This window comes from Notolepis coatsorum (assembly GCF_963971535.1).
Source record: "Notolepis coatsorum genome assembly, chromosome: 8".
Taxonomy (NCBI): domain Eukaryota; kingdom Metazoa; phylum Chordata; class Actinopteri; order Aulopiformes; family Paralepididae; genus Notolepis; species Notolepis coatsorum.
In genome coordinates this window covers 16,610,453-16,632,377 of record NC_140172.1, presented here as the reverse complement: position 1 = coordinate 16,632,377, position 21,925 = coordinate 16,610,453, and the positions used below count along the sequence as shown (strand labels likewise).

The window sequence follows — 21,925 nt, the reverse complement described above, 5'->3', positions numbered from 1 at the left end:
AACTAGCACACATCTGATATGGTTCTAATGAGCCCACTGACCTTCAGATATCTTTAGGTGAGAGGTCAAGGCCTTAATTGGCCTTACTGATTTTCTTTCCTGTCAAAATGTGTCAATCGAAAGATCTTGTCACTGTCCCAGTAAACTAGCATGGCTGATATCTATAAATCCCCCCCCCCCCCCCAAATATCTGTAATTTCTATATCTTTATCTCTAGCTTTAAACTTAAGTCTGCTAGAGCCCAATATGCTATCAGGTGGTCCAGAACAGGGCAGCACGGTTGGTACTGGGCTGCTCACTAAGGTCTAATGTGAGCAGTATGCATGCCTGCCTCTCTTGGCTTAACGTTGAAAATAGATTGTCTTTTTTTAATACACTTGTGCTGTTCAAGTTGGTCATGAGCAGTAAAACTCGTGTTTTTATACATAAACAGATTGTTTTTACTAATACTGTGCATGAGCATTACACTAGACTAGAGGTTCCAGTAGTGGGCAGCTTGATTTGCCAGGTCCAAAAACCAACGCTTTAAGGAGACCTTTTATTTTTAGAGCCTTAACTCTTTGGAATAACCTGCCTCAAAACCTCTGCTGCATTTACAGTAGATTCATTAAAATAATGTTAAATTGTATTCAACAATGTAAAGTATTTTTATTAAAAAAAAATCTGTTTCTGTGCTTGCATGTAATTTTAGCCATTTTAATTGTTAGTTTCATTATGCATTGTGTGTTGAGTACTGACTTTTAATCATTTTGTTTTGCAATAACAATTGTTTTTGTATGTTTTTTTTGTGTGGACCCCAGGAAGACTAGCTGGTTGCTATGGCACCAGCTAATGGGGATCGGTAATAAAATCAAATAAAATCTAAAATCTAAATCAAATATTGTTTTGGAAATGTTAACTGAATATAATAATGTCGTGGGCCAGCAGGCTGCCAGGTGAGGCGTGGATGCATCTTTCATGCATCGTAGAATCCTAGTGCAGATAAGAGATGAGATACTAAAGCACATAACGCCATTTGATTAATTCATCATTCATGATTGTGGTCACTTGCATCTTTATACAGAAGAGCCTTTTTTTTAATCTACTTTTCCCTCCTATTTTTCTGTATTTTCCTCCCATCCCAATTTAGTCGTTATGCCAATCCCCCCCTACCCCTTCATGGTCGTTGCGCGCATGTGCCCCCCACTGGTCGGTCTAGGGAGCCCTGAAGTCTATCACATGCTTCCTCCGATACAGACAGCCAGCAGCCTCTTTTCACCTGCCAGCGAGGACTCGCATTGGTGAAGTGTAATGCGTGGGAGGCTCACACTACCTTCACCATTTCCCTCCCTCGCTGTGCAGGCGCCCTGACCGACCTGTAGGAGTCACTGTTTACAATGACCAGATTACCACCCACCGGCTTCCCTCCCGCTGACACTGCCAATTGTGCCTGTATGACGACCAGCCAAGCCGGAGGCACCGCTGACAGCCGGATTCGATACCAGTGTCTCTGCGGTGGTAGACAGACGCTTAGTCCGCTGTGCTACCCGGCCGCCACAGAAGAGCCTTTTTGAAAACTATTATTCCTGAACTGACTAGATTACCGTCAAATCAATTGCACTTACAATTGTCTTTTTTCGCCATGCATTACAGAATGTAGGTATAAAGCAGGTAACATCTGCAAATTCATCTTTAAATTAAAAGAGCATTTATTTATTTATTTATTTATAGTTCAATCCCACTAAAACTATTAGGCAAGGGATTCACGAGAGGTTTTGGCAGAGAAGATTACATAATGTAACGTTCAGTTATACCATATATGGCCCATTATTATAATGTCACAACTATAATGAGAGCTCTCCAACACAGGTACTGTAATCAAAACAGAGCTACTGTACTGTAAACGCTTGTCCCTGTGAAAGTGGTCTAACTAAGACACAGCAGAAGCGCGAACCGTTCCTTGTGACAAAAAAATAGAAAGCCTTTCTCCACTAAGAAAACAACTAATACAAAAAGACTAAGCGGTAGTAGATAAGAAAACACACAACCACTGATGCTAATGATAGCTGTTAGAAACAGTCGAGGTAATCGATATGAAGAAATAATAATAATAATAATAATAATAATAATAATAAAATGTATGTTCTATTTCACCAACAGAAAGATGCTGAACAAACAGGAATGTACTCTACCAAAAGAAAAAACTGAAAGAAAAATGGACATAGAAATGGATCTGTTAGATAGAAGAGTGGGATACTGGACTTCGAGTATGAAGTTTAGGAGGAGGAGAGAGAGAGAAAAGCCAGAGAGCTCGAAGATAATCCAATTAAGAATCAAATGATAATTGAGTAATTTGGCTAAAGACCGTTGGTAAATAACAGAAAGCGAGAGAGAGAGAGAGAGAGAGAGAGAGAGAGAGAGAGAGAGAGAGAGAGAGAGAGAGAGAGAGAGAGAGATACATTGACGTCACTCAGGCTAAGGGTGCTTCTCACATTCTCAATCTGCATAAAGATCACGTGCGAAAGCAGAGTGTTACCTACCTTCCATTTCAATCAGTGACACGTATGCAATATCAACCAAAACAAAAGAAAGAAAGAAAAAAAGGGGGGGGGGGGGAAAGGAGAAAGGAATGTTCTCCGCAGCGAAATGGGAAAAAGACAATGACCTTCTTTTAGTATCAACGCTAGAGTTTTATTTATTTTTTTGTCCAGAGATTAAGGAGGAAAATCTAAATAAAAAAACAACAAACAAAACTGAATAGGAAGGGGGGGGGGGAGAAGAAAAAGAAAAAAAAACAAGGTGGAATTCAAATCAAACTAAAATTAGAAAATAAAAGATGAATCTATGAACTGCATGATTTGCTGTCTTTTTCGCTTGTACAAATGCAGCCATATTTGTATCAAAGGGGGAGAGGATACAGGTAAGTGGATAGAGTTAATTATGATATTAATGGATATCCATATAGAGAGTAGCTAAAGGGAAGGGAGGAAGGAAAGGAGGGAAGGAAGGAAGGAAGGAAGATGGAGGGAGGGCATGCAGAGCTGGCAAATGACAAAGAAGGGGAGAAGAGCATGTCAGAACAACAGAGGGGTGAGACGTGAGTCACACATGACAATGACACAGATGGACAGGTAGGGGGCAGTGTGACGCAAAAAGGGCAGTCACCGCTAGGATGGACAACTAGAGAGTCAGGACATTTAAAAGGGACCCCAGTCACATTGGATATGTATTTCAGCAACAACAGAGGAAACAATACCACTTCTCAAGTCTTCCTTTAAGACATCAGCCCATGTTTCTTCAAGGCTTTTCTCCCAGGTTTGAATATAGAGAGGGAGCCTTGGGGGAGTTTGGTCAAATCGATATAAAGTTGCATCAATGTCAAGAGGGAATTAATGTTCAAAATGGCTTGGGTCCCTTTAAAATACAATGTCACTAAATAGTGTGTTGTTCTATTTGATTAAAAAAATTACACTACAGGAATGTATCATCTGCGTATAACTTTATATTGTTTGAAGGCATCCGTTAATCATGGGCAAGAGGACTACTACAGGAGGACAAACTGAATTGTAAAAGTCATAGATAGAAAACCCAAGCTGATGGACATGTGCTAAACAACAGATCTATAACAGAATGATCCAAAATTATAGTCTCTGTTGGATCTATGATCTTTCAAGAGAGGTCTGGCCTCCACGATTAGCCATACTGTCATCCTCCCACATGGCAAGGGAGTTGAATACTGTTTTTTAATGATACAGAACTGATGATACTTTAGGTGGAGAGTAACAAGAGTGGCCACATCACCTCGCAAATGGAAAGGTACCTGGCTGAAAAATGTACCGATTTGAACCAATCAAATGCTCCCCTTCTGTACATCAACACCTGATTGGCTCAAAACCACATCGTACTGACTTAATGGCTTGGCTCATGAGACCTCCCTTGCTTATCTCCACAGTTTCAACAAAAGATTATCATCAATGGACAGAGGTGATACTGCCACCTAAAGGCAACATGCAGATCAACATGGTAAGAGTAAAAACAGTGTCAATCGGAGAGGAAAAAAAAGGGGGGGGGGCTTGTTTATACGCCTAGCGGTATGGTGGGAGTCGTTCTGACTTCTGGAGAAGGAGAGGAGACCAACACTGAGCAGAAGAAGAAAAAGACAACTGTTTTGACAAGAAGAAACTAATGACACATACCCAGTTAACCTGCTTGGTCCCGTTCCAAAGCATATGAGCGCTTTTTACATAAACAAGACAGAAAAGTTGGGGCATTTATTCATCTGTAAAAAATACCACTGGAATCGGTAAGAAATATAGCAGAAAAAGAAACGGTAATGGATGAGACAAGCAGGGAGGAAAAGAGAGACAGAGAGAGAGAGAGAGAGAGAGAGAGAGAGAGAGAGAGAGAGAGAGAGAGAGAGAGAGAGAGAGAGAGAGAGAGAGAAAGGTGAGACCTTCTCAAAATCACATGCAAGCTGGAGTAGGAGACTGGAGGAGACAGCATTGCTAAATAGTTTCTCAGGACACACGATTTCTATAGGCTGTGTAAGGACCTTGTAATTGCAATTCAGCAGTAAAAAAAAAAACCTAGCACAGCCCTCTGATCTAAGCTAATGTCGTCTGTTCTGCTAGCAAGGTTTTCATTCCAACATGATTACTGCTAGCTCCGCTAACGGCCCGTAAAGGAGGAGAAGGGAGTGTTTCCCTTTATACCCAACAGTGATTCAAATCACAACACAGCCAAGCCTCTCTTTAGTGAATCAAAGAGATCAACATAAAACAGGTGAAGAGGGAGGTTACCGTTTCAATGGAGCCAAAACAATGGCCGCAGTTCCGAATGGAATCGTTTGGGGAGGAATAAGAAACATAATCATATCAATATGTGACAATTATTGTGAGCAGATTTGTAGAGAAAACACTTTGATTTTTTTTTAAAGCGGGGACTTGCTCGCTGTGGGTCTTCAGTTTGTCTTTGTTAAACGTCGGAGATGAGAGAATACCTCTGAAGAATGTTGTTATTCTAACAGTAGACCTTCATGTGGGCCTTCTGTGGCGCCCGCTATAGACATACCCTGCACAGGAAACCACTCAGAGGCAGCTAGAAAGCCCACTAACCTTCCAAGGACAAATCCCAAAAGGCCACGCCAGCAGAAACATTTGACATCTGGTGGTGCCGTGTTTGAACCCTTTCACTACCACACTACAGAAGGTTAACCCTTTCACTACCACTACACTGTGGTGTAGTGAAAGGGTTAACCTGCTGTAGTGTGGTCGTGGAAGGGTTAACACGTCGTCGTGTGTGGCAGTGAAAGGGTTAACCCTTTGGTAGTGTGGTGGTTGAAAGGGTTAATCACCATCGTTCTGTTGTGCGCGGAGGACATTATGATAAAGACATGTCGGTGAATGTAGTTCACCATCAGGAGATCTGCTATTTTCCTCAACTGTTTTCAACTGTAGTAGTAGGAACTGGAAGGTTGAAGAAACAGTTGAGGAAATAGTGTCTGCTCTCGGTGACGTCGCCCCCCGGGGGATTGGGGTGCCGGTGCGGCTGAGCTCGAACACGTCGGTGAGTTACATGTCCGATTATCACACGTTCCTCCTCACAACAGAAGGATTACAAGGAGGATTACAATTGGAAAAAGTGCCCTTTTAAGTGTCAGAATTCATCCAAATATTTTCATTGTGTTAATTAATACATTCTTTGGTACGCTAAGACCAAAAACAGTCACCTTCCCATCTGATAGATCAGATGAGTCAGTTCAAGATGGTATCACAGAAATTGCAAATAATTTCAAAAAGGTGCGATCCTGGCCTCTTGGCAATCTTTTCCTTAATCGAAACATATATGCAGTGTATATCTAAGAAGGTTAGGAAGTTTTCATCTATATATTGATATTGATTCTATTGATTGATTGTTCTGACGTAAAGAATGTCTCAGGGACTTCCTCTTTCACAATTCCTCAGGTGTGAAGAGCTTCAGGGGAAGCAAAATGTGTAGTTGTGACACTTCAGTGACACTTTTCCCACATTTCTCTCATCGTGTATTTGTAGGCAACTGAGCATATATACAATACAAGCATGTTTTTGTGTTTATGAGGAAACCCTGGTCATGTGAGGTATATTTCCATGGTGTACTGTATGCGGTACAATACTGTAACGCTAACGTCGTTGTACTGGGACCCAAAGAGTGAGTCGAGTCAACGGAAGAACCACTGCGACCTACTTTCCTCGCTCCGTCCCTCTGCTACCAGAACCAACCAACCAACCAAACAAACAGACAGACAAACAGACAAAAACAAGATGGCGGAGGAGCCAGGAAGAAGCAGCAGGTCTTTACACAGGAGTGTAGTTTAGACAAAATGTAATCCCTGCCCTGCAAACAAGGAGTTAACTGAAGGAACGGAACAAAATCTGTTAGTACCAAAAAAAAGAGATGAAACTCAAGTTAAATTGAGGAGACGGTGTGTGTGTGTGTGTGTGTGTGTGTGTGTGTGTGTGTGTGTGTGTGTGTGTGTGTGTGTGTGTGTGTGTGTGTGTGTGTGTGTGTGTGTGAGAGGGGAGGGGGGGGGCGTGGTAGGGCAGAATGGAGGACACTATACATACATCCTGTCCCTTCTCGCCCTCCGCGTGGTTGAGCCGGCCGCCCTTGCCGTTGCGGGCGCGCTGGCCGTGGTGCCCGTTGTGCCACGTGGTCGGACTGGTGGGGCCCGGCGACAGCGACGTGCTGGAGGACTTGTGGACGTCTGTCTTGTGCTTGGAGTTCAGTCTGGAAGGACAAGGGACCCCCAACACAAACAAATAACCATTACTGACAATCGGACGCCAGAGATTAACAACAGATGAAAACAGATGGAAACTTAAAACAGACTTATTTTTTTTTGTATCAAATATTTTTCTTTTCTTTTTCTTTTCTTTTTTCCAACATGAAACAAAACATATCACAATACAACAACAACAATACATAAAAAGACTTCCCAAGACAGTAACTCAACACCACATGACAAGACAACAACTGATACAACTGTACAGTGATCATCCTAACATGGACACTCGCTCGTTCTCTCCCACCCCCCCCCTCCCCCCGCTCACCCCAGGACCTCAACATGAGTCACACTCACAATACATCACAATACATCACTCAGCAAAAAAAAAAACAAGAATCAAAACAAACATTTCCAAACTTATATGCGTTCCCTCAACTTTGCCACTGTAGCCAACCAAATTACGATATCAGATTCCCTAACCCCTATAACACGTGCCGTGGATATCTCCAAATAGAACTTATATAGTTCTTTATCTCAAGGATTAAATTACAATGAACAGCTATTGCCATCTCCCATCCCACCCCATCCCTAAGGAACAATTCAAAGGGCCCTATTTTCGTGATTCTCGACGCAAGTGCAGGCGTAAGTTCAGGGTGCTGCTCAGGGCGCTATGATCAGATTTATAGATATTTTACAGCGCATGTCAAGTCAAGTCAAGTCAGCTCTATTTATATATTTACAATTTACAAACGCCAACTTTACAGGTAGGACATGGTAAAAAAAACACATACAATGCAATAACAAAATAAAATACACTAAAATGACAGAAAAAGGTATAGTACACTAAGAAAACAAGGGCAAGGTGCAATATAAAAGAGATAAGAAAAATAGATAAAAAGTCCAGAGTAACAGCAAACGTAGTGTACAGGTGGCCGGCTAACTCTGGTCAAAGGCCAGCGGGAAAAAGAGGTGCGTTTTGAGCAGTGATTTAAAGGCATCTAGGCTCTGGGCAGATCTTATGTGGGGGAGGCTGTTCCAGAGCCGGGGGGCAGCAGCAGCGAAGGCTCTGTCTCCCCTGGTGTTGAGCCTGGTCCTGGGCTCCTCCTCCAGCAGCAGCTCTGTCTCCCCTGGTTTTGAGCCTGGTCCTGGGCTCCTCCAGCAGCAGCTCTGTCTCCCCTGGTGTTGAGCCTGGTCCTGGGCTCCTCCTCCAGCAGCAGCTCTGTCTCCCCTGGTGTTGAGCCTGGTCCTGGGCTCCTCCTCCAGCAGCAGCTCTGTCTCCCCTGGTGCTGAGCCTGGTCCTGGGCTCCTCCAGCAGCAGCTCTGTCTCCCCTGGTTTTGAGCCTGGTCCTGGGCTCCTCAGCAGCTCTGTCTCCCCTGGTGTTGAGCCTGGTCCTGGGCTCCTCCTCCAGCAGCAGCTCTGTCTCCCCTGGTGTTGAGCCTGGTCCTGGGCTCCTCCTCCAGCAGCAGCTCTGTCTCCCCTGGTGCTGAGCCTGGTCCTGGGCTCCTCCTCCAGCAGCTCTGTCTCCCCTGGTGTTGAGCCTGGTCCTGGGCTCCTCAGCAGCTCTGTCTCCCCTGGTGCTGAGCCTGGTCCTGGGCTCCTCCTCCAGCAGCAGCTCTGTCTCCCCTGGTGCTGAGCCTGGTCCTGGGCTCCTCCTCCAGCAGCAGCTCTGTCTCCCCTGGTTTTGAGCCTGGTCCTGGGCTCCTCCAGCAGCAGCTCTGTCTCCCCTGGTGTTGAGCCTGGTCCTGGGCTCCTCAGCAGCTCTGTCTCCCCTGGTTTTGAGCCTGGTCCTGGGCGCCTCCAGCAGCAGCTGGTCAGCAGACCTTAAGGCTCTGGATGGGGTGGCGTGGGCACATCTAATTTATATATTTGGAACCGGAGCCATTGCATCCCTGGTGCGGCGCAGCACACTTGTACTATTGACTATAAATTAGAGCAGCATAGAGCTGGCTCCAATTCTTTTTTTTACCGATAACTTTCTATGCACACATGCCTCTTTGTGAGGAGTGTTTTGTGCACATTATAGATTACTGTATCATATAGAACACACCCTCTATATACTATTGTTTCGATTTTTTATTACTCATTCCATTTCTACTCAAATGTCAGGAGTACTAAATTAGTCTCCAGTCACTCCTCTCGTCTTTTCTTTCCTCTTTTAGTGTGTTTTTCTTACGGTTGCATTAGGTTATAAATAGCTTTTTTGCTTTAATTGAAAGGATTTCCTTCAAAGGAGTTCCTTCATCCATAACATGGCTTGTTGGAATTTTGGCAGACATTCTCATGTTGCCTAGATAGATAGATAGATAGATAGATAGATAGATAGATAGATAGATAGATAGATAGATAGATAGATAGATAGATAGATAGATAGATAGATAGATAGATAGATAGATAGATAGATAGATAGATAGATAGATAGATAGATAGATAGATAGATAGATAGATAGATAGATAGATAGATAGATAGATAGATAGATAGATAGATAGATAGATAGATAGATAGATAGATAGATAGATAGATAGATAGATAGATAGATAGACTACATTATCTTTGCCTAGACTACTTCCTCTTTGCCTAGACTACTTCCTCTTTGCCTAAACTACTTCCTCTTTGCCTAAACTACTTCCTCTTTGCCTAGACGACTTCCTCTTTGCCTAAACGACTTCCTCTTTGCCTAGATGACTTCTTCTTTGCCTAGATGACTTCTTCTTTGCCTAGATGACTTCCTCTTTGCCTAAACTACTTCCTCTTTGCCTAAACTACTTCCTCTTTGCGTAGACTACTTTCTTGAAAATAGCTTGGAGCATCAGTGTGGTCTGATTGGGCGGAGGCATGATTTTATGCTAAAATACCGGAATTGTATACGCCAGGCGATCTATATTTATATTCATCTTGGCACAAGCGGGTTCCTTTCCAGCTACGAACAGGCGCGGGCAGAGATAATTCACCCCACGGCCAATGAAACTGCCAATCCGCCTGTGAATCCACTGGCAGCAAAACAACAACTAGTCCAAATAGTGCAGTATTTAATGGGGGGTATTATACTATATCCTCCATTAGGAACCATTATCTCCCCCTTGAGGACTGAGGAAAACAGATTATAGGAATAGAGTGACAGCCAAAGGATCGCTCCCTTCCATTTTAATCAGACACACAGTCTCTCTGCTGCACTGCTCATCATTACACTGTGCGCATATGACACCTGTGACATGTCATTGATGTGTTTTGGGCGTGTGTGTATTTTGTGTGTGTATGTGTGTGTGTATTACGTGTTTGTGTGTGTTTTATGTGTGTGTGTGTTTTGTGTGTGTGTGTGTATGTGTGTATGTCAAGTCAAGTCAAGTCAAGAGTTTTTAATTGTCACGGCATACAGGTATACAATGAAATGCGGGTGGTCTTGCCCGCAACGATGTGCAATACAGTGGTACATATAATAGAATCAAAAGAAGAAACAACATTGTGCAGTAACAGATAGCAGGTAACATGGAGTGACATCTCGGTATCTGTACATAGTTATTTACAGCGCATGTGTGACATGCTAGTTAGCTTTGGTAGTGCAATACACTGTTCCTGTTATTCTAATTTAAAGTGACCTTTCCTTTGGCCATAAGTGTGCGTGTGTGCGACATGAGTGTGTGCCCGCTCATGTTAAAGTGTTAAGTGGCTGCTCGTGTGTGAGCGTGCACAGTGTGCGTGTCGTGTGTGTGTTCATGTGTGCTTGTGTGTGGACAGTTCAATGTTCTGAGCACTCAATGTACATTGTTCATGGCTCTGATGGCCTGGGGGAAGAAGCTGAGCCTAAACCGCTCTGTCCTAGTAGCTGAGATTTGCAGGCGTCTGCCTGACCTCAGCAGCTGAAACAGGCTGTTATTGGGGTGGTGAGGGTCTTTCATTATCCTGCAGGCTCTGGATTTGCACCTCTTGTTGTATAGAACCTGCAGGGGGGGTAGTGCAATACCCGTGGTACGCTCGGCTGAGCGCACCACTTTCTGTAGGGCCTTCTTGTCCTGTGCCGTGCTGTTTCCATACCAGGCAGTGATGTTTCCGGTCAGGATGCTCTCTACAGCTCCTGAGTAGAAGGACTGGAGTATCTTCCCCGATACTCTGAACTTCCTTAACTGTCTCAGGTGGTAGAGACGCTGTTTCGCCTTCTTTACTACTGTGCCTATGTGTGTTGACCATGTCAGGTCCTCTGAGATGTGGACCCCCAGGTACTTGAAGCTGCTCACCCTGTCCACGGTAGCCCCGTTTATCATCAGTGGTGTGTGTGTCTCCTGCTGTCCTCTCCTATAATCCACGATCAGTTCCTTGGTTTTGCCAATGTTCAGGAGCAGGCTGTTGTCCTGGCACCAGCGTTCCAGTACCTCCACCTCCTCCCGGTAGGCCTTCTCGTCGTTGTCCGAGATCAGCCCCACCACCACCGTGTCATCTGCGAACTTCACTATGGAGTTGGAGCTGAACTTGGCCACACAGTCGTGTGTGTAGAGTGAGTACAGCAGGGGGCTCAGAACACAGCCCTGGGGGGACTGTTTTGTGTGTGTGTGTGTATGTGTGTTTTGTGTGTGTGTGTATGTGTTTTATGTGTGTGTGTATGTATTTTACGTGTGTGTGTTTTACGTTTGTGTGTATTTTATGTGTGTGCAGGCATGTGCACACATAGAGCCCAAGGGGTGCTGGAGCACCTGCTTTCATAAAAAAGTGCCCTGTTTTTTTATTTTTATTTTTTGCATATAGACTGCCATTCCAACTGAAAAATGTCAGGATAGAATAAAAATATTAGGTAAAGAGAGAGAGATGCCCCGTATTCCATTGCAGTTTGCACGGCCTCCTCAGCGTGCCTCTCCACGGACCTATATATTTTATGCATAGCGTGGGTGGTGATGATGATGATGATGATGATGATAGAAACCGCTGTGGCGCATACAGTTGAATGCTGGTATTACACTCATTGAGGGACACAAATAAGTCACGTCCGATGGGATTTGGGAAACTCAAATACAAATCGGGATTGGAATAAAGAATGCATTTATATTAAACAATACAGAATATACAGCACTTCTTGGGGTCTGTAGGGTAAGCACTTATTCCCTCCCCCCTGAACATTTATGGAGATGTATGGGCCTTTTAAGTCAGTGATGAAAGTGTCTTTCAAGGATAAAAAAAAAACTCTGCAGCCCGACTGCTAACTAGAACCAAAAGGAGAGAGCACATTAGCCCAGTCTTAGCTGCTTTACACTGGCTTCCTGTAACATTTAGAATTGACTTTAAGGTCCTTCTCCTTACATACAAAGCTCTAAATGGACAGGGACCTAGCTACATCACCAACACTAATAAATTACAGGCCAGCAAGAACACTGCGATCATCAACTGCTGGACTACTAGAGGCTCCCAGAAACAGTCAAAAAAGGATCGGTAATGCAGCCTTTATCAACTATGCCCCAAAACTATGGAATAAACTACCCCAAAACATTAGAGAAGCCAACTCACTCAGCTTAAAACCTACTTCTTTGCTCAGGCATTTAAATGAAAATTCCTATCAAATTCATGTGTCGGTTCTATGCTAATTTTATCTCACTACCTTCTCCCTCCTCTCTGCCGAGACAAGTCACATCTCCACTCCCTAGACCGTCGAGGTCGTTCCTATCACTGCCTCCCTGTAACCGGTCTAGACGTGTCGATTCTACCTTCTTCAACGGACTTGACTCCCTACTCAAACTACAATATGGACCAACTAGTAAGCTGATAATTTGCAGCGATTGATCGTATTTTTTAATCAAGGAAGCAGAGCGCAGCTGATCCGCTGTGTCCAGTTGGGACATTTCAAGCGGGCTTTGCGATTGACAGCTGGAATAAATGGGGATCAATCTGCCTTTATTCTCTTGAGATTGAAGATGTGGAGGATTCATGTTGATCGGCATGGGAGCGATCGCTATCGGGATCTGGGTCTGTACAAGAATAATTAGGAAACACGATAACCGTATGGAGATAGCTATGGACAGACTGGAAGCCGTCCACATGGAAATTGTAAAGAGACTCGCTGCCCATCAATCCGACGCTGCCCGATGCACCCCCCCCCCCTCCACTCCCAAGTCTGCTGGCGCCTATGGAACTCACAAGGTCACGTCGGGGAGTCGAGAGATAAGAACAGAAGACATAGCGTTCCTCCTACGCAACACCACCTACCACAACCAGACTTGGCTCGTTGCACTCACCCCCACCCCCCCCAGTCGCAGTCCCATCCCCCTCTCCTCTGTGTTGGCGCTGCTGATAACAAATGCGCATGTTGATGAATTTATGACTGTGTGCCATTATTACTACCAAATGTAATAATTGTGAAAGCCCCTTGAATATTGAATATTGCACTGTAATTTTAAGAGCACTGCGCTGTTGTAATCCAAAATTGAACTATTTTATCACCGTTCTATGTTAAATACCCTGTTGTATGTCTGTTCCATTTGATAATTCTTAGACTATTTTTAAACCGAATCATTTTAAACTATTTGTCATTTGTATTACTGAATGAAACTGTAAACAGAGAACCTATTGGGATACTAGGTCCTAATGTGAAACACTGTGATTTACCTTCCCTTGCTCATGCTTGCTTATGCCTATATTTTTACTGTTGTGAAGCACTTTGAACTGCAACTTCTGTATGAAAAGTGCTATACAAATAAAGTATTATTATTATTATATAAGTGTGTGCCGCTTTGCCGCTTTGCTGGCATGATGTGGTGGAACTCAATTTGCAGTGTAGAACGGAGAGGTATAACAGGATACAGGAGACGGCGTAGTGATGAATAATAAGGCTTTTACTTAAAACAGAAAACAACAAACACGACTGACAACAACGGTAACAATTAAACAATGAACCAGCAAGTGTCTGCTGGCCCACAACACCTAATATACAAACACTAATTAGAGACAGAGGGTAATTACAAACAGGACACAGGTGTGGTAGACAGAGACAACAGAACACAGAGCACACTGGGAAAAACAATAACAATTGAACAACCTGAGACCAACAAGACTTTATACATATTTACAAAACACAGACAGGGGAACACAAGTCTAACAAAGTGAAAACAACAACGACAACACAGACAATGAACACAACAAACATAAATGGCAGTAAATAATATTAATCAAGTGAGTGAGCTGATGCCAGATCTGCCACATCTGGATCAGCCCACCGGTTGGCAATGTTGTATTATGAAGGGGTGTATGGAAGGGGAGTTGAGACGGTCCGACACCTGGACCAGTCGAACCGGGAGAAGGGTTGCCGTCCGGTCCCGCAGGACCGGGGGAACCCTTACATAAGTGAGCTCCTGCACTGATTATTATAGTTCAATATTCAATATTTGATCACCAAAACCCCCCAAAAAGCATAAAGAGGGGGCCCCCCGCCCAAAAAGGGCCCCCAGAAATCAGGCTCACTCGCGCTACACGCGCTCGCTTGGCACGCACACAGTCCTAGTGCCCTTTTCAGCCTTTGAGCACCTGCCCCTATAAAGTCCTGTGCACGTCCCTGTGTGTGTGTGTATTTTATGTGTGTTTATGTGTGTGTGTGTGTGTGTGTGTGTGTGTGTGTGTGTGTGTGTGTGTGTGTGTGTGTGTGTGTGTGTGTGTATATGTTTTATGTGTGTGTGTGTGTGTGTGTCTGTGTGTGTATATGTTTTATGTGTGTGTGTGTGTGTGTGTCTGTGTGTGTATATGTTTTATGTGTGTGTGTGTGTGTGTGTGTGTGTGTGTGTGTGTGTGTGTGTGTGTGTGTGTGAGTGTGTGTGTGTGTGTGTGTGTGTGTGTACGTGTGTGTGTGTGTGTGTGTGTGTGTGTGTGTGTGTGTGTGTGTGTGTACGTGTGTGTGTGTGTGTGTGTGTGTGTGTGTGTGTGTGTGTGTGTGTGTGTGTGTGTGTGTGTGTGTGTGTGTGTGTGTGTGTGTGTGTGTGTGTGTACCTGTGAGGGCTCCCGGTGGAGGACAGGGAGGCGGAGCTGCAACAGCTGCCTCTCCGCTGAGACGTCCTGCTGGGAGACTCACAGGGAGACCTGGACACACACACACACACACACACACACACACACACACACACACACACACACACACACACACACACACACACACACACACACACACACACACACACACACCACACACACACACACACACACACACACACACACACACACACACATACACACACACATAAAACATATACACACAAAATGACAATCTCAGTGGTCGGCCCTAAATTATGTGAAACTACTTTAATTTCAACCTTTATTTTCACAGAAGGGGACATACTAAGAGTTAACCTCCTGGTCAAGCCCACAGTGGAATGTGACACAATTTCTACTTCAGTTAGCAACTAGCAAATATACTAGAGCCGGGAAATGGTAAGACTTGAAAGTATTTGCTACTACACTAGCTACGATACCATCTTTGATTAACACTAGCTAGCATTAATAATAATAATAATAATAATAATAATAATAATAATAATAATAATAATAATAATAATAATAATAATAATAATAATAATAATAATAATAATAATAATAATAAATAATAATAATAATAATAATAATAATAATAATAATAATAATAATAATAATAATAATAATAATAATAATAATAATAATAATAATAATAATAATAATAATAATAATAATACATTTTATTTGGTGGTGCCTTTCACAACACCCAATGTCACCTTACAGATCATAGAAAAAAACACAGCAAGGCAGTTAAAAGTCAAGGTTAAACACACAACAGGAAGTATAAAAACAGTGAAGAACCTCTTAGCCTGCGACAGCCTGTCGGCGGGAAGTTTTTCGGACTTTTTGCAACCGGCACTTTGGCGACCCCTAGTGGCTCGGGTGTGCATATTTTGTAATACAATATATATATTGAATTGAAGGCGTATTTGTTGCCTGTCGATAGCGACAAAATCCGTCAAAATCCGTTCAGTGCTTCTCGAGTTACATGCCAGTATTAGAGGCTTGTGCAAAGTACACGGTATTGCGCAAAATACCACTCCCGACTCAGGCTGCAGTAGTTCCGTCAATCTAGATCCGATCTCGAAAATGATTGTGGCTTCCAATGATACCCCACGTGGGGATGTGTGAATCAGGGATCTAGGTGAACAACTAAATTATTTAACAGGAAGCCAAATTAATTGAAGTCTATGAGAAAACTGAGTTTTTCTTTGTACACAGTTTACCAAAATCACTCATAATCACTCATTTCCGAATAGATCTTTATGAAATTTGGATATGTACTACATAAGGCTTCAGGCTATGGCTCCATCTGGAGTTGTAAGCCATACCACCTTCTGGGGAAATACTACCTCTGGACTACTAACTACTACAGAAAAACTTGAGTAACACGTTTTTCTACAACTCAAGTTCAGACCTATGTAACTCTATTACGTTAGCACTAAAAGTGGATTTCTTTCTGGAATCAGAAACTTCAGTATGTCATCGTTCAAAAGAGACCAGGCTCATGCATGTGCTATAAGTATAAAATATGTTGTTTTGGTTTGCAAAAAAAGTATGCAGTCCTCAAGTTAAAGTAAAAGAAAAATCGCCACTTTTCTGCCCGCTTGATAAGAGGTTAAAATAACAAACAAACAAACAGCAGGGGGTATAGGACAGTGACAGAGGTTAGAGTGAATATGCGAGTTTGAACAGATGGGTTTTCAGTTGTGATTTGAATGATTAGCTGTAACCAGGCATGTGCAGAGGGGGGGGGGGGGGCGTTGGATGTTAGCACCTGCCCCTCTAAAGGTCTCTGCACGGCCCTAACTGTAACCTTAATAGCTGATATTAGCTTGGTAACATCCTTTTTAACTTTTTTTTTTATTGCCATGAGGAAACCAGGGCCCTGCACCAGTAGGCGACACATTTCAGTCCTGTTATATACTGTGGTTAATACCATTTCAGTCCTGTTATATACTGTGGTTAATACCATTTCAGTCCTGTTATATACTGTGGTTAATACCATTTCAGTCCTGTCATATACTGTGGTTAATACCATTTCAGTCCTGTTATATACTGTGGTTAATACCATTTCAGTCCTGTCATATACTGTGGTTAATACCATTTCAGTCCTGTCATAATACTGTGGTTAATACCAATTTAGTTACCAATTTAAAACCAAAATTGTTCTTCGGGCTATGACCAAAAACTGTACCACAAAGTGTAACCGACTAAATGTTTGCTTCAACATAAAACTAGTTGGGAATTCATCTTGGATTCCGAAGTCTTAACTAGACAGGATAGTCCAGGATAGGGTGACAGGAATTTAGGTCATTGGCTAATCCTACACTAACCAGTTTCAATTCCAAACAGGACGCAGTGTAGAGGACGATCCCCAAGATTATAAGCTTATAGGACGCACTGTAAAATGGTAAATGGTACTTTTTTTTTTATCAACTTTTTTCTCCCCATTTTTCTATTTTTCTCCCGTCCCCAATTTCGTATTGTCCAATTCTACCCTCCCCTGTCTCGAACGTTGTTAGGCCATGCCTCCCACAAGCCGGCTGCAATGTGGACGAAGCCTTGCATCACGTGTCCCCTCCGGTACTCGAGGAGGCAGCCGTCGCATCTTTTCACCTGCACAGCGCGATCTCTCAGCGGCGAGGGTCTGCGTGGGAGGGACACGCCGCCCTCGTCGCTTCCTGATTCTACTGCGCAGGCGCACCAACCGACCTGTAGGAGTCGCTGTCCACAACGTCCGATCCCCACCCACCAGCTTCCCACCCCCTAATACTGCCAATTGTATTAGTATGAAGGACCAGCCAAGCTGGTAGCAACGCCGAGAGCTGGGCTCGAACCCAGCATCTCCTGCGTTGGTGGCGAGCGCCTTGCCCACTGCGCCACCTAGCCGCCCTGTAAATGGTACATTTATATAGTGCTTTTATCCAACACACATTGGATAAATCCTCACATTTGACCCGTTCACTCACACATTCACACACTGACGGAGGCAACCATGCAAGGTGCCAACCTGCTCATCGGGAGCAGTTAGTGTCTTGCTCAAGGACACTTCGACACGCTGCCGGGAGGAGCGGGAATCGAACCGGGAACCTCTGGATTACCAGACGACTGTCTATAGACAGTTTTCAATGTGACGGCAATAACGTTCTAAAAGGACCCAAGTTTATTTCCTGTTGCCATGTTGAACAGTTGACAGGGAATACACTTGGGTCCAAACTGTTCCCCCTAGCAACAGAATCTCAGTGAAACTGTCTATAGTTCTCTTACATTCTGCGTCAGTCTGAGCCTGAGATAATGGGCATGAAATAATAATAGAAATCTATCTATCAGTCAAACGGTTTACCTTCATTCACATTTGCTCAAGTCCCCCGGTATACCTTGGTTGCATACTTGACAACAAACTCTCTGGAGAGAGCATGGCCCCTAAAGGTCATTTTGATTACGCCTGCTCCTCCCGGTTCACAGCCATCACCATGAAACTTAAAAACAGGTGACAGACTTCCCAAAACAAACTAGTGAGGGTGATCCTGAGCCTATCACCCCAGAACCCACCTCCTCCCCTCTCACCTCCTCAGCCCCAGGTGGCTCAGAGTGGAGGAGAGGGTCTCTCTCAAATTAAACCGTGTCTGGTCCACAGGATCTTTAAACGGGAGGCTCCACGCTACCTCACTGACTGTCTGTAGAGTCAGTGACGTACACGGCTACTCCACCAGAGGGAGCTCCACCAACATCGTACCCTTCACATTTAAATCTTTAATGGGCAAATGTACCTTTTATGGAACAGACTACCTAAAATAAAGCTACTTGCTTCCAGGTTCACCTTCAAAGACCTCGTTTAAAAATAAATGTCTGTCCCCTGTATTGTTTTTAAGTATTGGAACCGCTGTAGGGTCATTGTTATTTGGGGAGGTCTCTATTGATGTGAAGTATTGTTTTGTATGAAGTCATTCATAATCATATTGTATCTTTTTTGTATGTTCCCCGCGTACATACGTGCTCACATTATGCACACATACATTCACTTCACTTGTCTTATTTTAAAGGGCCACAATGGAAACAAGCTCTAGAGCTGTATTGTGTTTTTATCCTTTTGATCAATATTCTTTGTATTGTAATGCGCAATCCTTGTGTGTAGCCACTGTTGAAGGAGCTTATTGTTCTTTGTTCTGCTCCTCTGTGAAAATGGGCTCCACTAAATTAATCCTCACACATTGTTAGTACCACCAATACATCTACGCATTACTACAGTACATCTACATATTACTCAGAATGAATATGTAAATATGGCATGATGTCTATACGAGGAAGACCCATTCTCTTTTTCCACTTTGACATCAGCATGCACAGGCTAGGTTCAACAACAACAACAATGACGACAACAACAGCAACAACAACAACAACAACAACAACAACAACAACAACAACAACAACAACAACAACAACAACAACAACAACAACAACAACAAGTAGCCTACATCAGGAAAGACATTTAGGTGAGTTCTGGAGTAAATTAAAATGCCCATGGCTACTTTGAATTTTCCTGTCAGATGTGCACTCATTTTCTCATTGGTGTCACAGTCTCTCTCTCTTTGGTTCTCTGGGTAGCATGAACAACCTGGACAGGGGATCATGAATAGGCAAAATATCCACGAGTCCCACCTGAGAGAGTTGGAGCGAGAGAGATTCTACAATGGAGATCATAAAATACTACACATCTTATTGTACCACAAGGGTATACAATTTAGGTTTAGGTGGCCCCACTGGGAATTGAACCCCTGACCAGTTTTAGTGCTGTACTACTCTAACTAAAATCAAGATCATTCTGGCATTACTTTAAAGGAAAGAACTAATTTCATTAGTTGGTTTTAAATGGTATTGTATTGTCCTGTATATAAAGGTGTTTTGTCTTGTGTACGTGTAACCCTGATGAAGCACCACACAGGAAAACAAATTGGTTTCTTTTTTAGCAATAATTACTTTCCACTCCTCACCTCCAAGTGTGCCAGATATCTTTCCCCCTGTATTTCTACTTCTATCGGCCTACACAGGATTCACAAAGAGAAGAGAGAGAGAAAAGGGGGACATGTTTTACCTCTTCCTCTGCTTGCTCTTATCTTTGTGTTTGTTCTTTGGGCTGCCCGACCTGGAAGACACAGTCACAACAACAGGGGAGGATGATGAATGAATGGACTCCACTTCAACATCACAATAAACCAAAATCCGCGGCACAGCGCGATGCCTTGACGTATTACACCGTCACGACGTAGGTGGTGTGGGGAGGAATCCCATTGTTTGTCCCAACAATAGCTTGAGTCTCACACCTAGAGAGCCAATGGGTCTCATTCTCCAACGGACTTAAGACAAAAAAATTTGCTCTTAGGGCCATTTAAGACATCTTTGATTTTGGGATTCCCCAACCGTCCCTAAGCTTGGATTCGGCTTTATTTGGGAGGAATCATAGTGATTCCTTCATGTCAACTCTACAGGCCTCCTTGGAATAAATTAATCATAATATCAATAAATATGACAATATTTGTACGATAAGATATTACGCATTTGATGTCGGAAACATTTATAAAATAAATAAAATCCAAGCTTAGGGACGGTTGAGGAATCCCAAAATCTAAGATGTCTTAAATAAGGCCCTAAGAGCAACATTTTTGTCTTAAGTCCGTTGGAGAATGAGAGCCATTGTGTCCCCAAACCTCCCCCTAACCCCTAACCCCTTCTCCACCTCAGTGTCTCCTAACTGGTCAGGATTGATTGATTGAAAACTTTATTTAACAGATTGCAGAATGGGTACAATACAGTACGGCTCAATACAAACAACTGCTAAGAGGATGAAGACCAGAATAAGACTTTCGTCTTGTTTACATCAGGGTCGTCCATTTTCAATTAATCTAGATATGAGAGCACTCCTCCCAGCCAAGCTTGTTTAACCTACATGTACCTTGTTTTTGTATATAATGTGTTTCACTATTAAACCTGTATTGATCATGAAGATCCATAGGATAATTGAATAATATCGTACAACAGTACACACCTGTATCTCCTCTTTCTCCTGGAGCCTGACGTAGATCTACAAGATACAAGAATACACAGCCATTAGTATGATGCCATGATGACCACTACACAGCCTTAACCCTTTCACTACCACACCACAGAAGGTTAACCTTTCACTACCACACTACAGAAGGTTAACCCTTTCACTACCACACTACAGAAGGTTAACCCTTTTACTACCACACTAGGGTTAACCCTTTGTCGTGTGGCAGTGAAAGGGTTAACCTTCTGTAGTGTCGCAGTGAAAGGGTTAACCCTTTGGTAGTGTGGTAGTGAAAGGGTTAACCTTCTGTATTGTCGCAGTGAAAGGGTTAACCCTTTGGTAGTGTGGTAGTGAAAGGGTTAAGAGAGGCATCTCTGGATGGAATGGGAAATGAAAACACCTCAAAACCAAGGGAAAATTCTAAATTAATTGAAGTCAAATAATGATGTGACATTTGATAAAAAGTTAAACCGATAGAACTAGAACCTCTGTACTAGAACAGCTCGATCAATGTTTACAACTCTCTCACAAAAGCTAGAAAACCCACAGCATTCAGATTCTAATCTGTGAATAATAAGATAAGATAAGATATTCCTTTATTGATCCCCTTGGGGGAAATTCAGGCATCATAGCAGCGTGGGAGAGGGGGGGGGGGGGGGTACAGGTAGTATAAAACATGGTACAGGTGACATAATTATAGTACAGTGGAGAAGTAAAAAAAAAATAATAATATATAAATAATGTCAGCCGTCATCAAGACGTACAATGCGGGAGGGACCTCAGTTGACAAAAGCATGGTTGTCGGATGTTGATGGACGGCAGAGTAATTGTTTGAGCTTTCACACCAGGTACATTTTTACAGCAATCGTACATTATTTGAAACAGAAAATGTATGCATTATTGTCTCAAGGAACATCTCCAGGATACAGTCACCTCACCTATCTTCTCTTCTGTGTTTTCCATAGAGCTACTGTGTGTTATCAACAATTCGGAGGAATGACACACCGAAGGTTTCTTTTCGGAATGTTTTCCTCATAGTTTTCAGTGGCCAGTAGCGCCTGTGACTGTGATGCGATGGCATCACTGCAGTGTTTTGAGTAAGCACAATCTTTTCATGTTTGACAATTTAGTAATTTTCTA

The 21,925-nt window shown here is 43.1% G+C and overlaps 1 protein-coding gene across 1 annotated transcript in view; it reads right to left on the bottom strand.

The window, feature by feature from the left end:
* srrm3 (serine/arginine repetitive matrix 3) overlaps nucleotides 1-21,925 on the bottom strand; it is a gene marked incomplete at both ends in the record, with an annotated part of 83,775 nt that overhangs the window by 12,205 nt on the left and 49,645 nt on the right. The window contains 4 exon segments of the mRNA XM_084320321.1: nucleotides 6,582-6,786; nucleotides 14,698-14,787; nucleotides 19,832-19,882; nucleotides 20,783-20,818. Of these exon segments, the coding sequence (XP_084176447.1) occupies nucleotides 6,582-6,786; nucleotides 14,698-14,787; nucleotides 19,832-19,882; nucleotides 20,783-20,818 (382 nt within the window).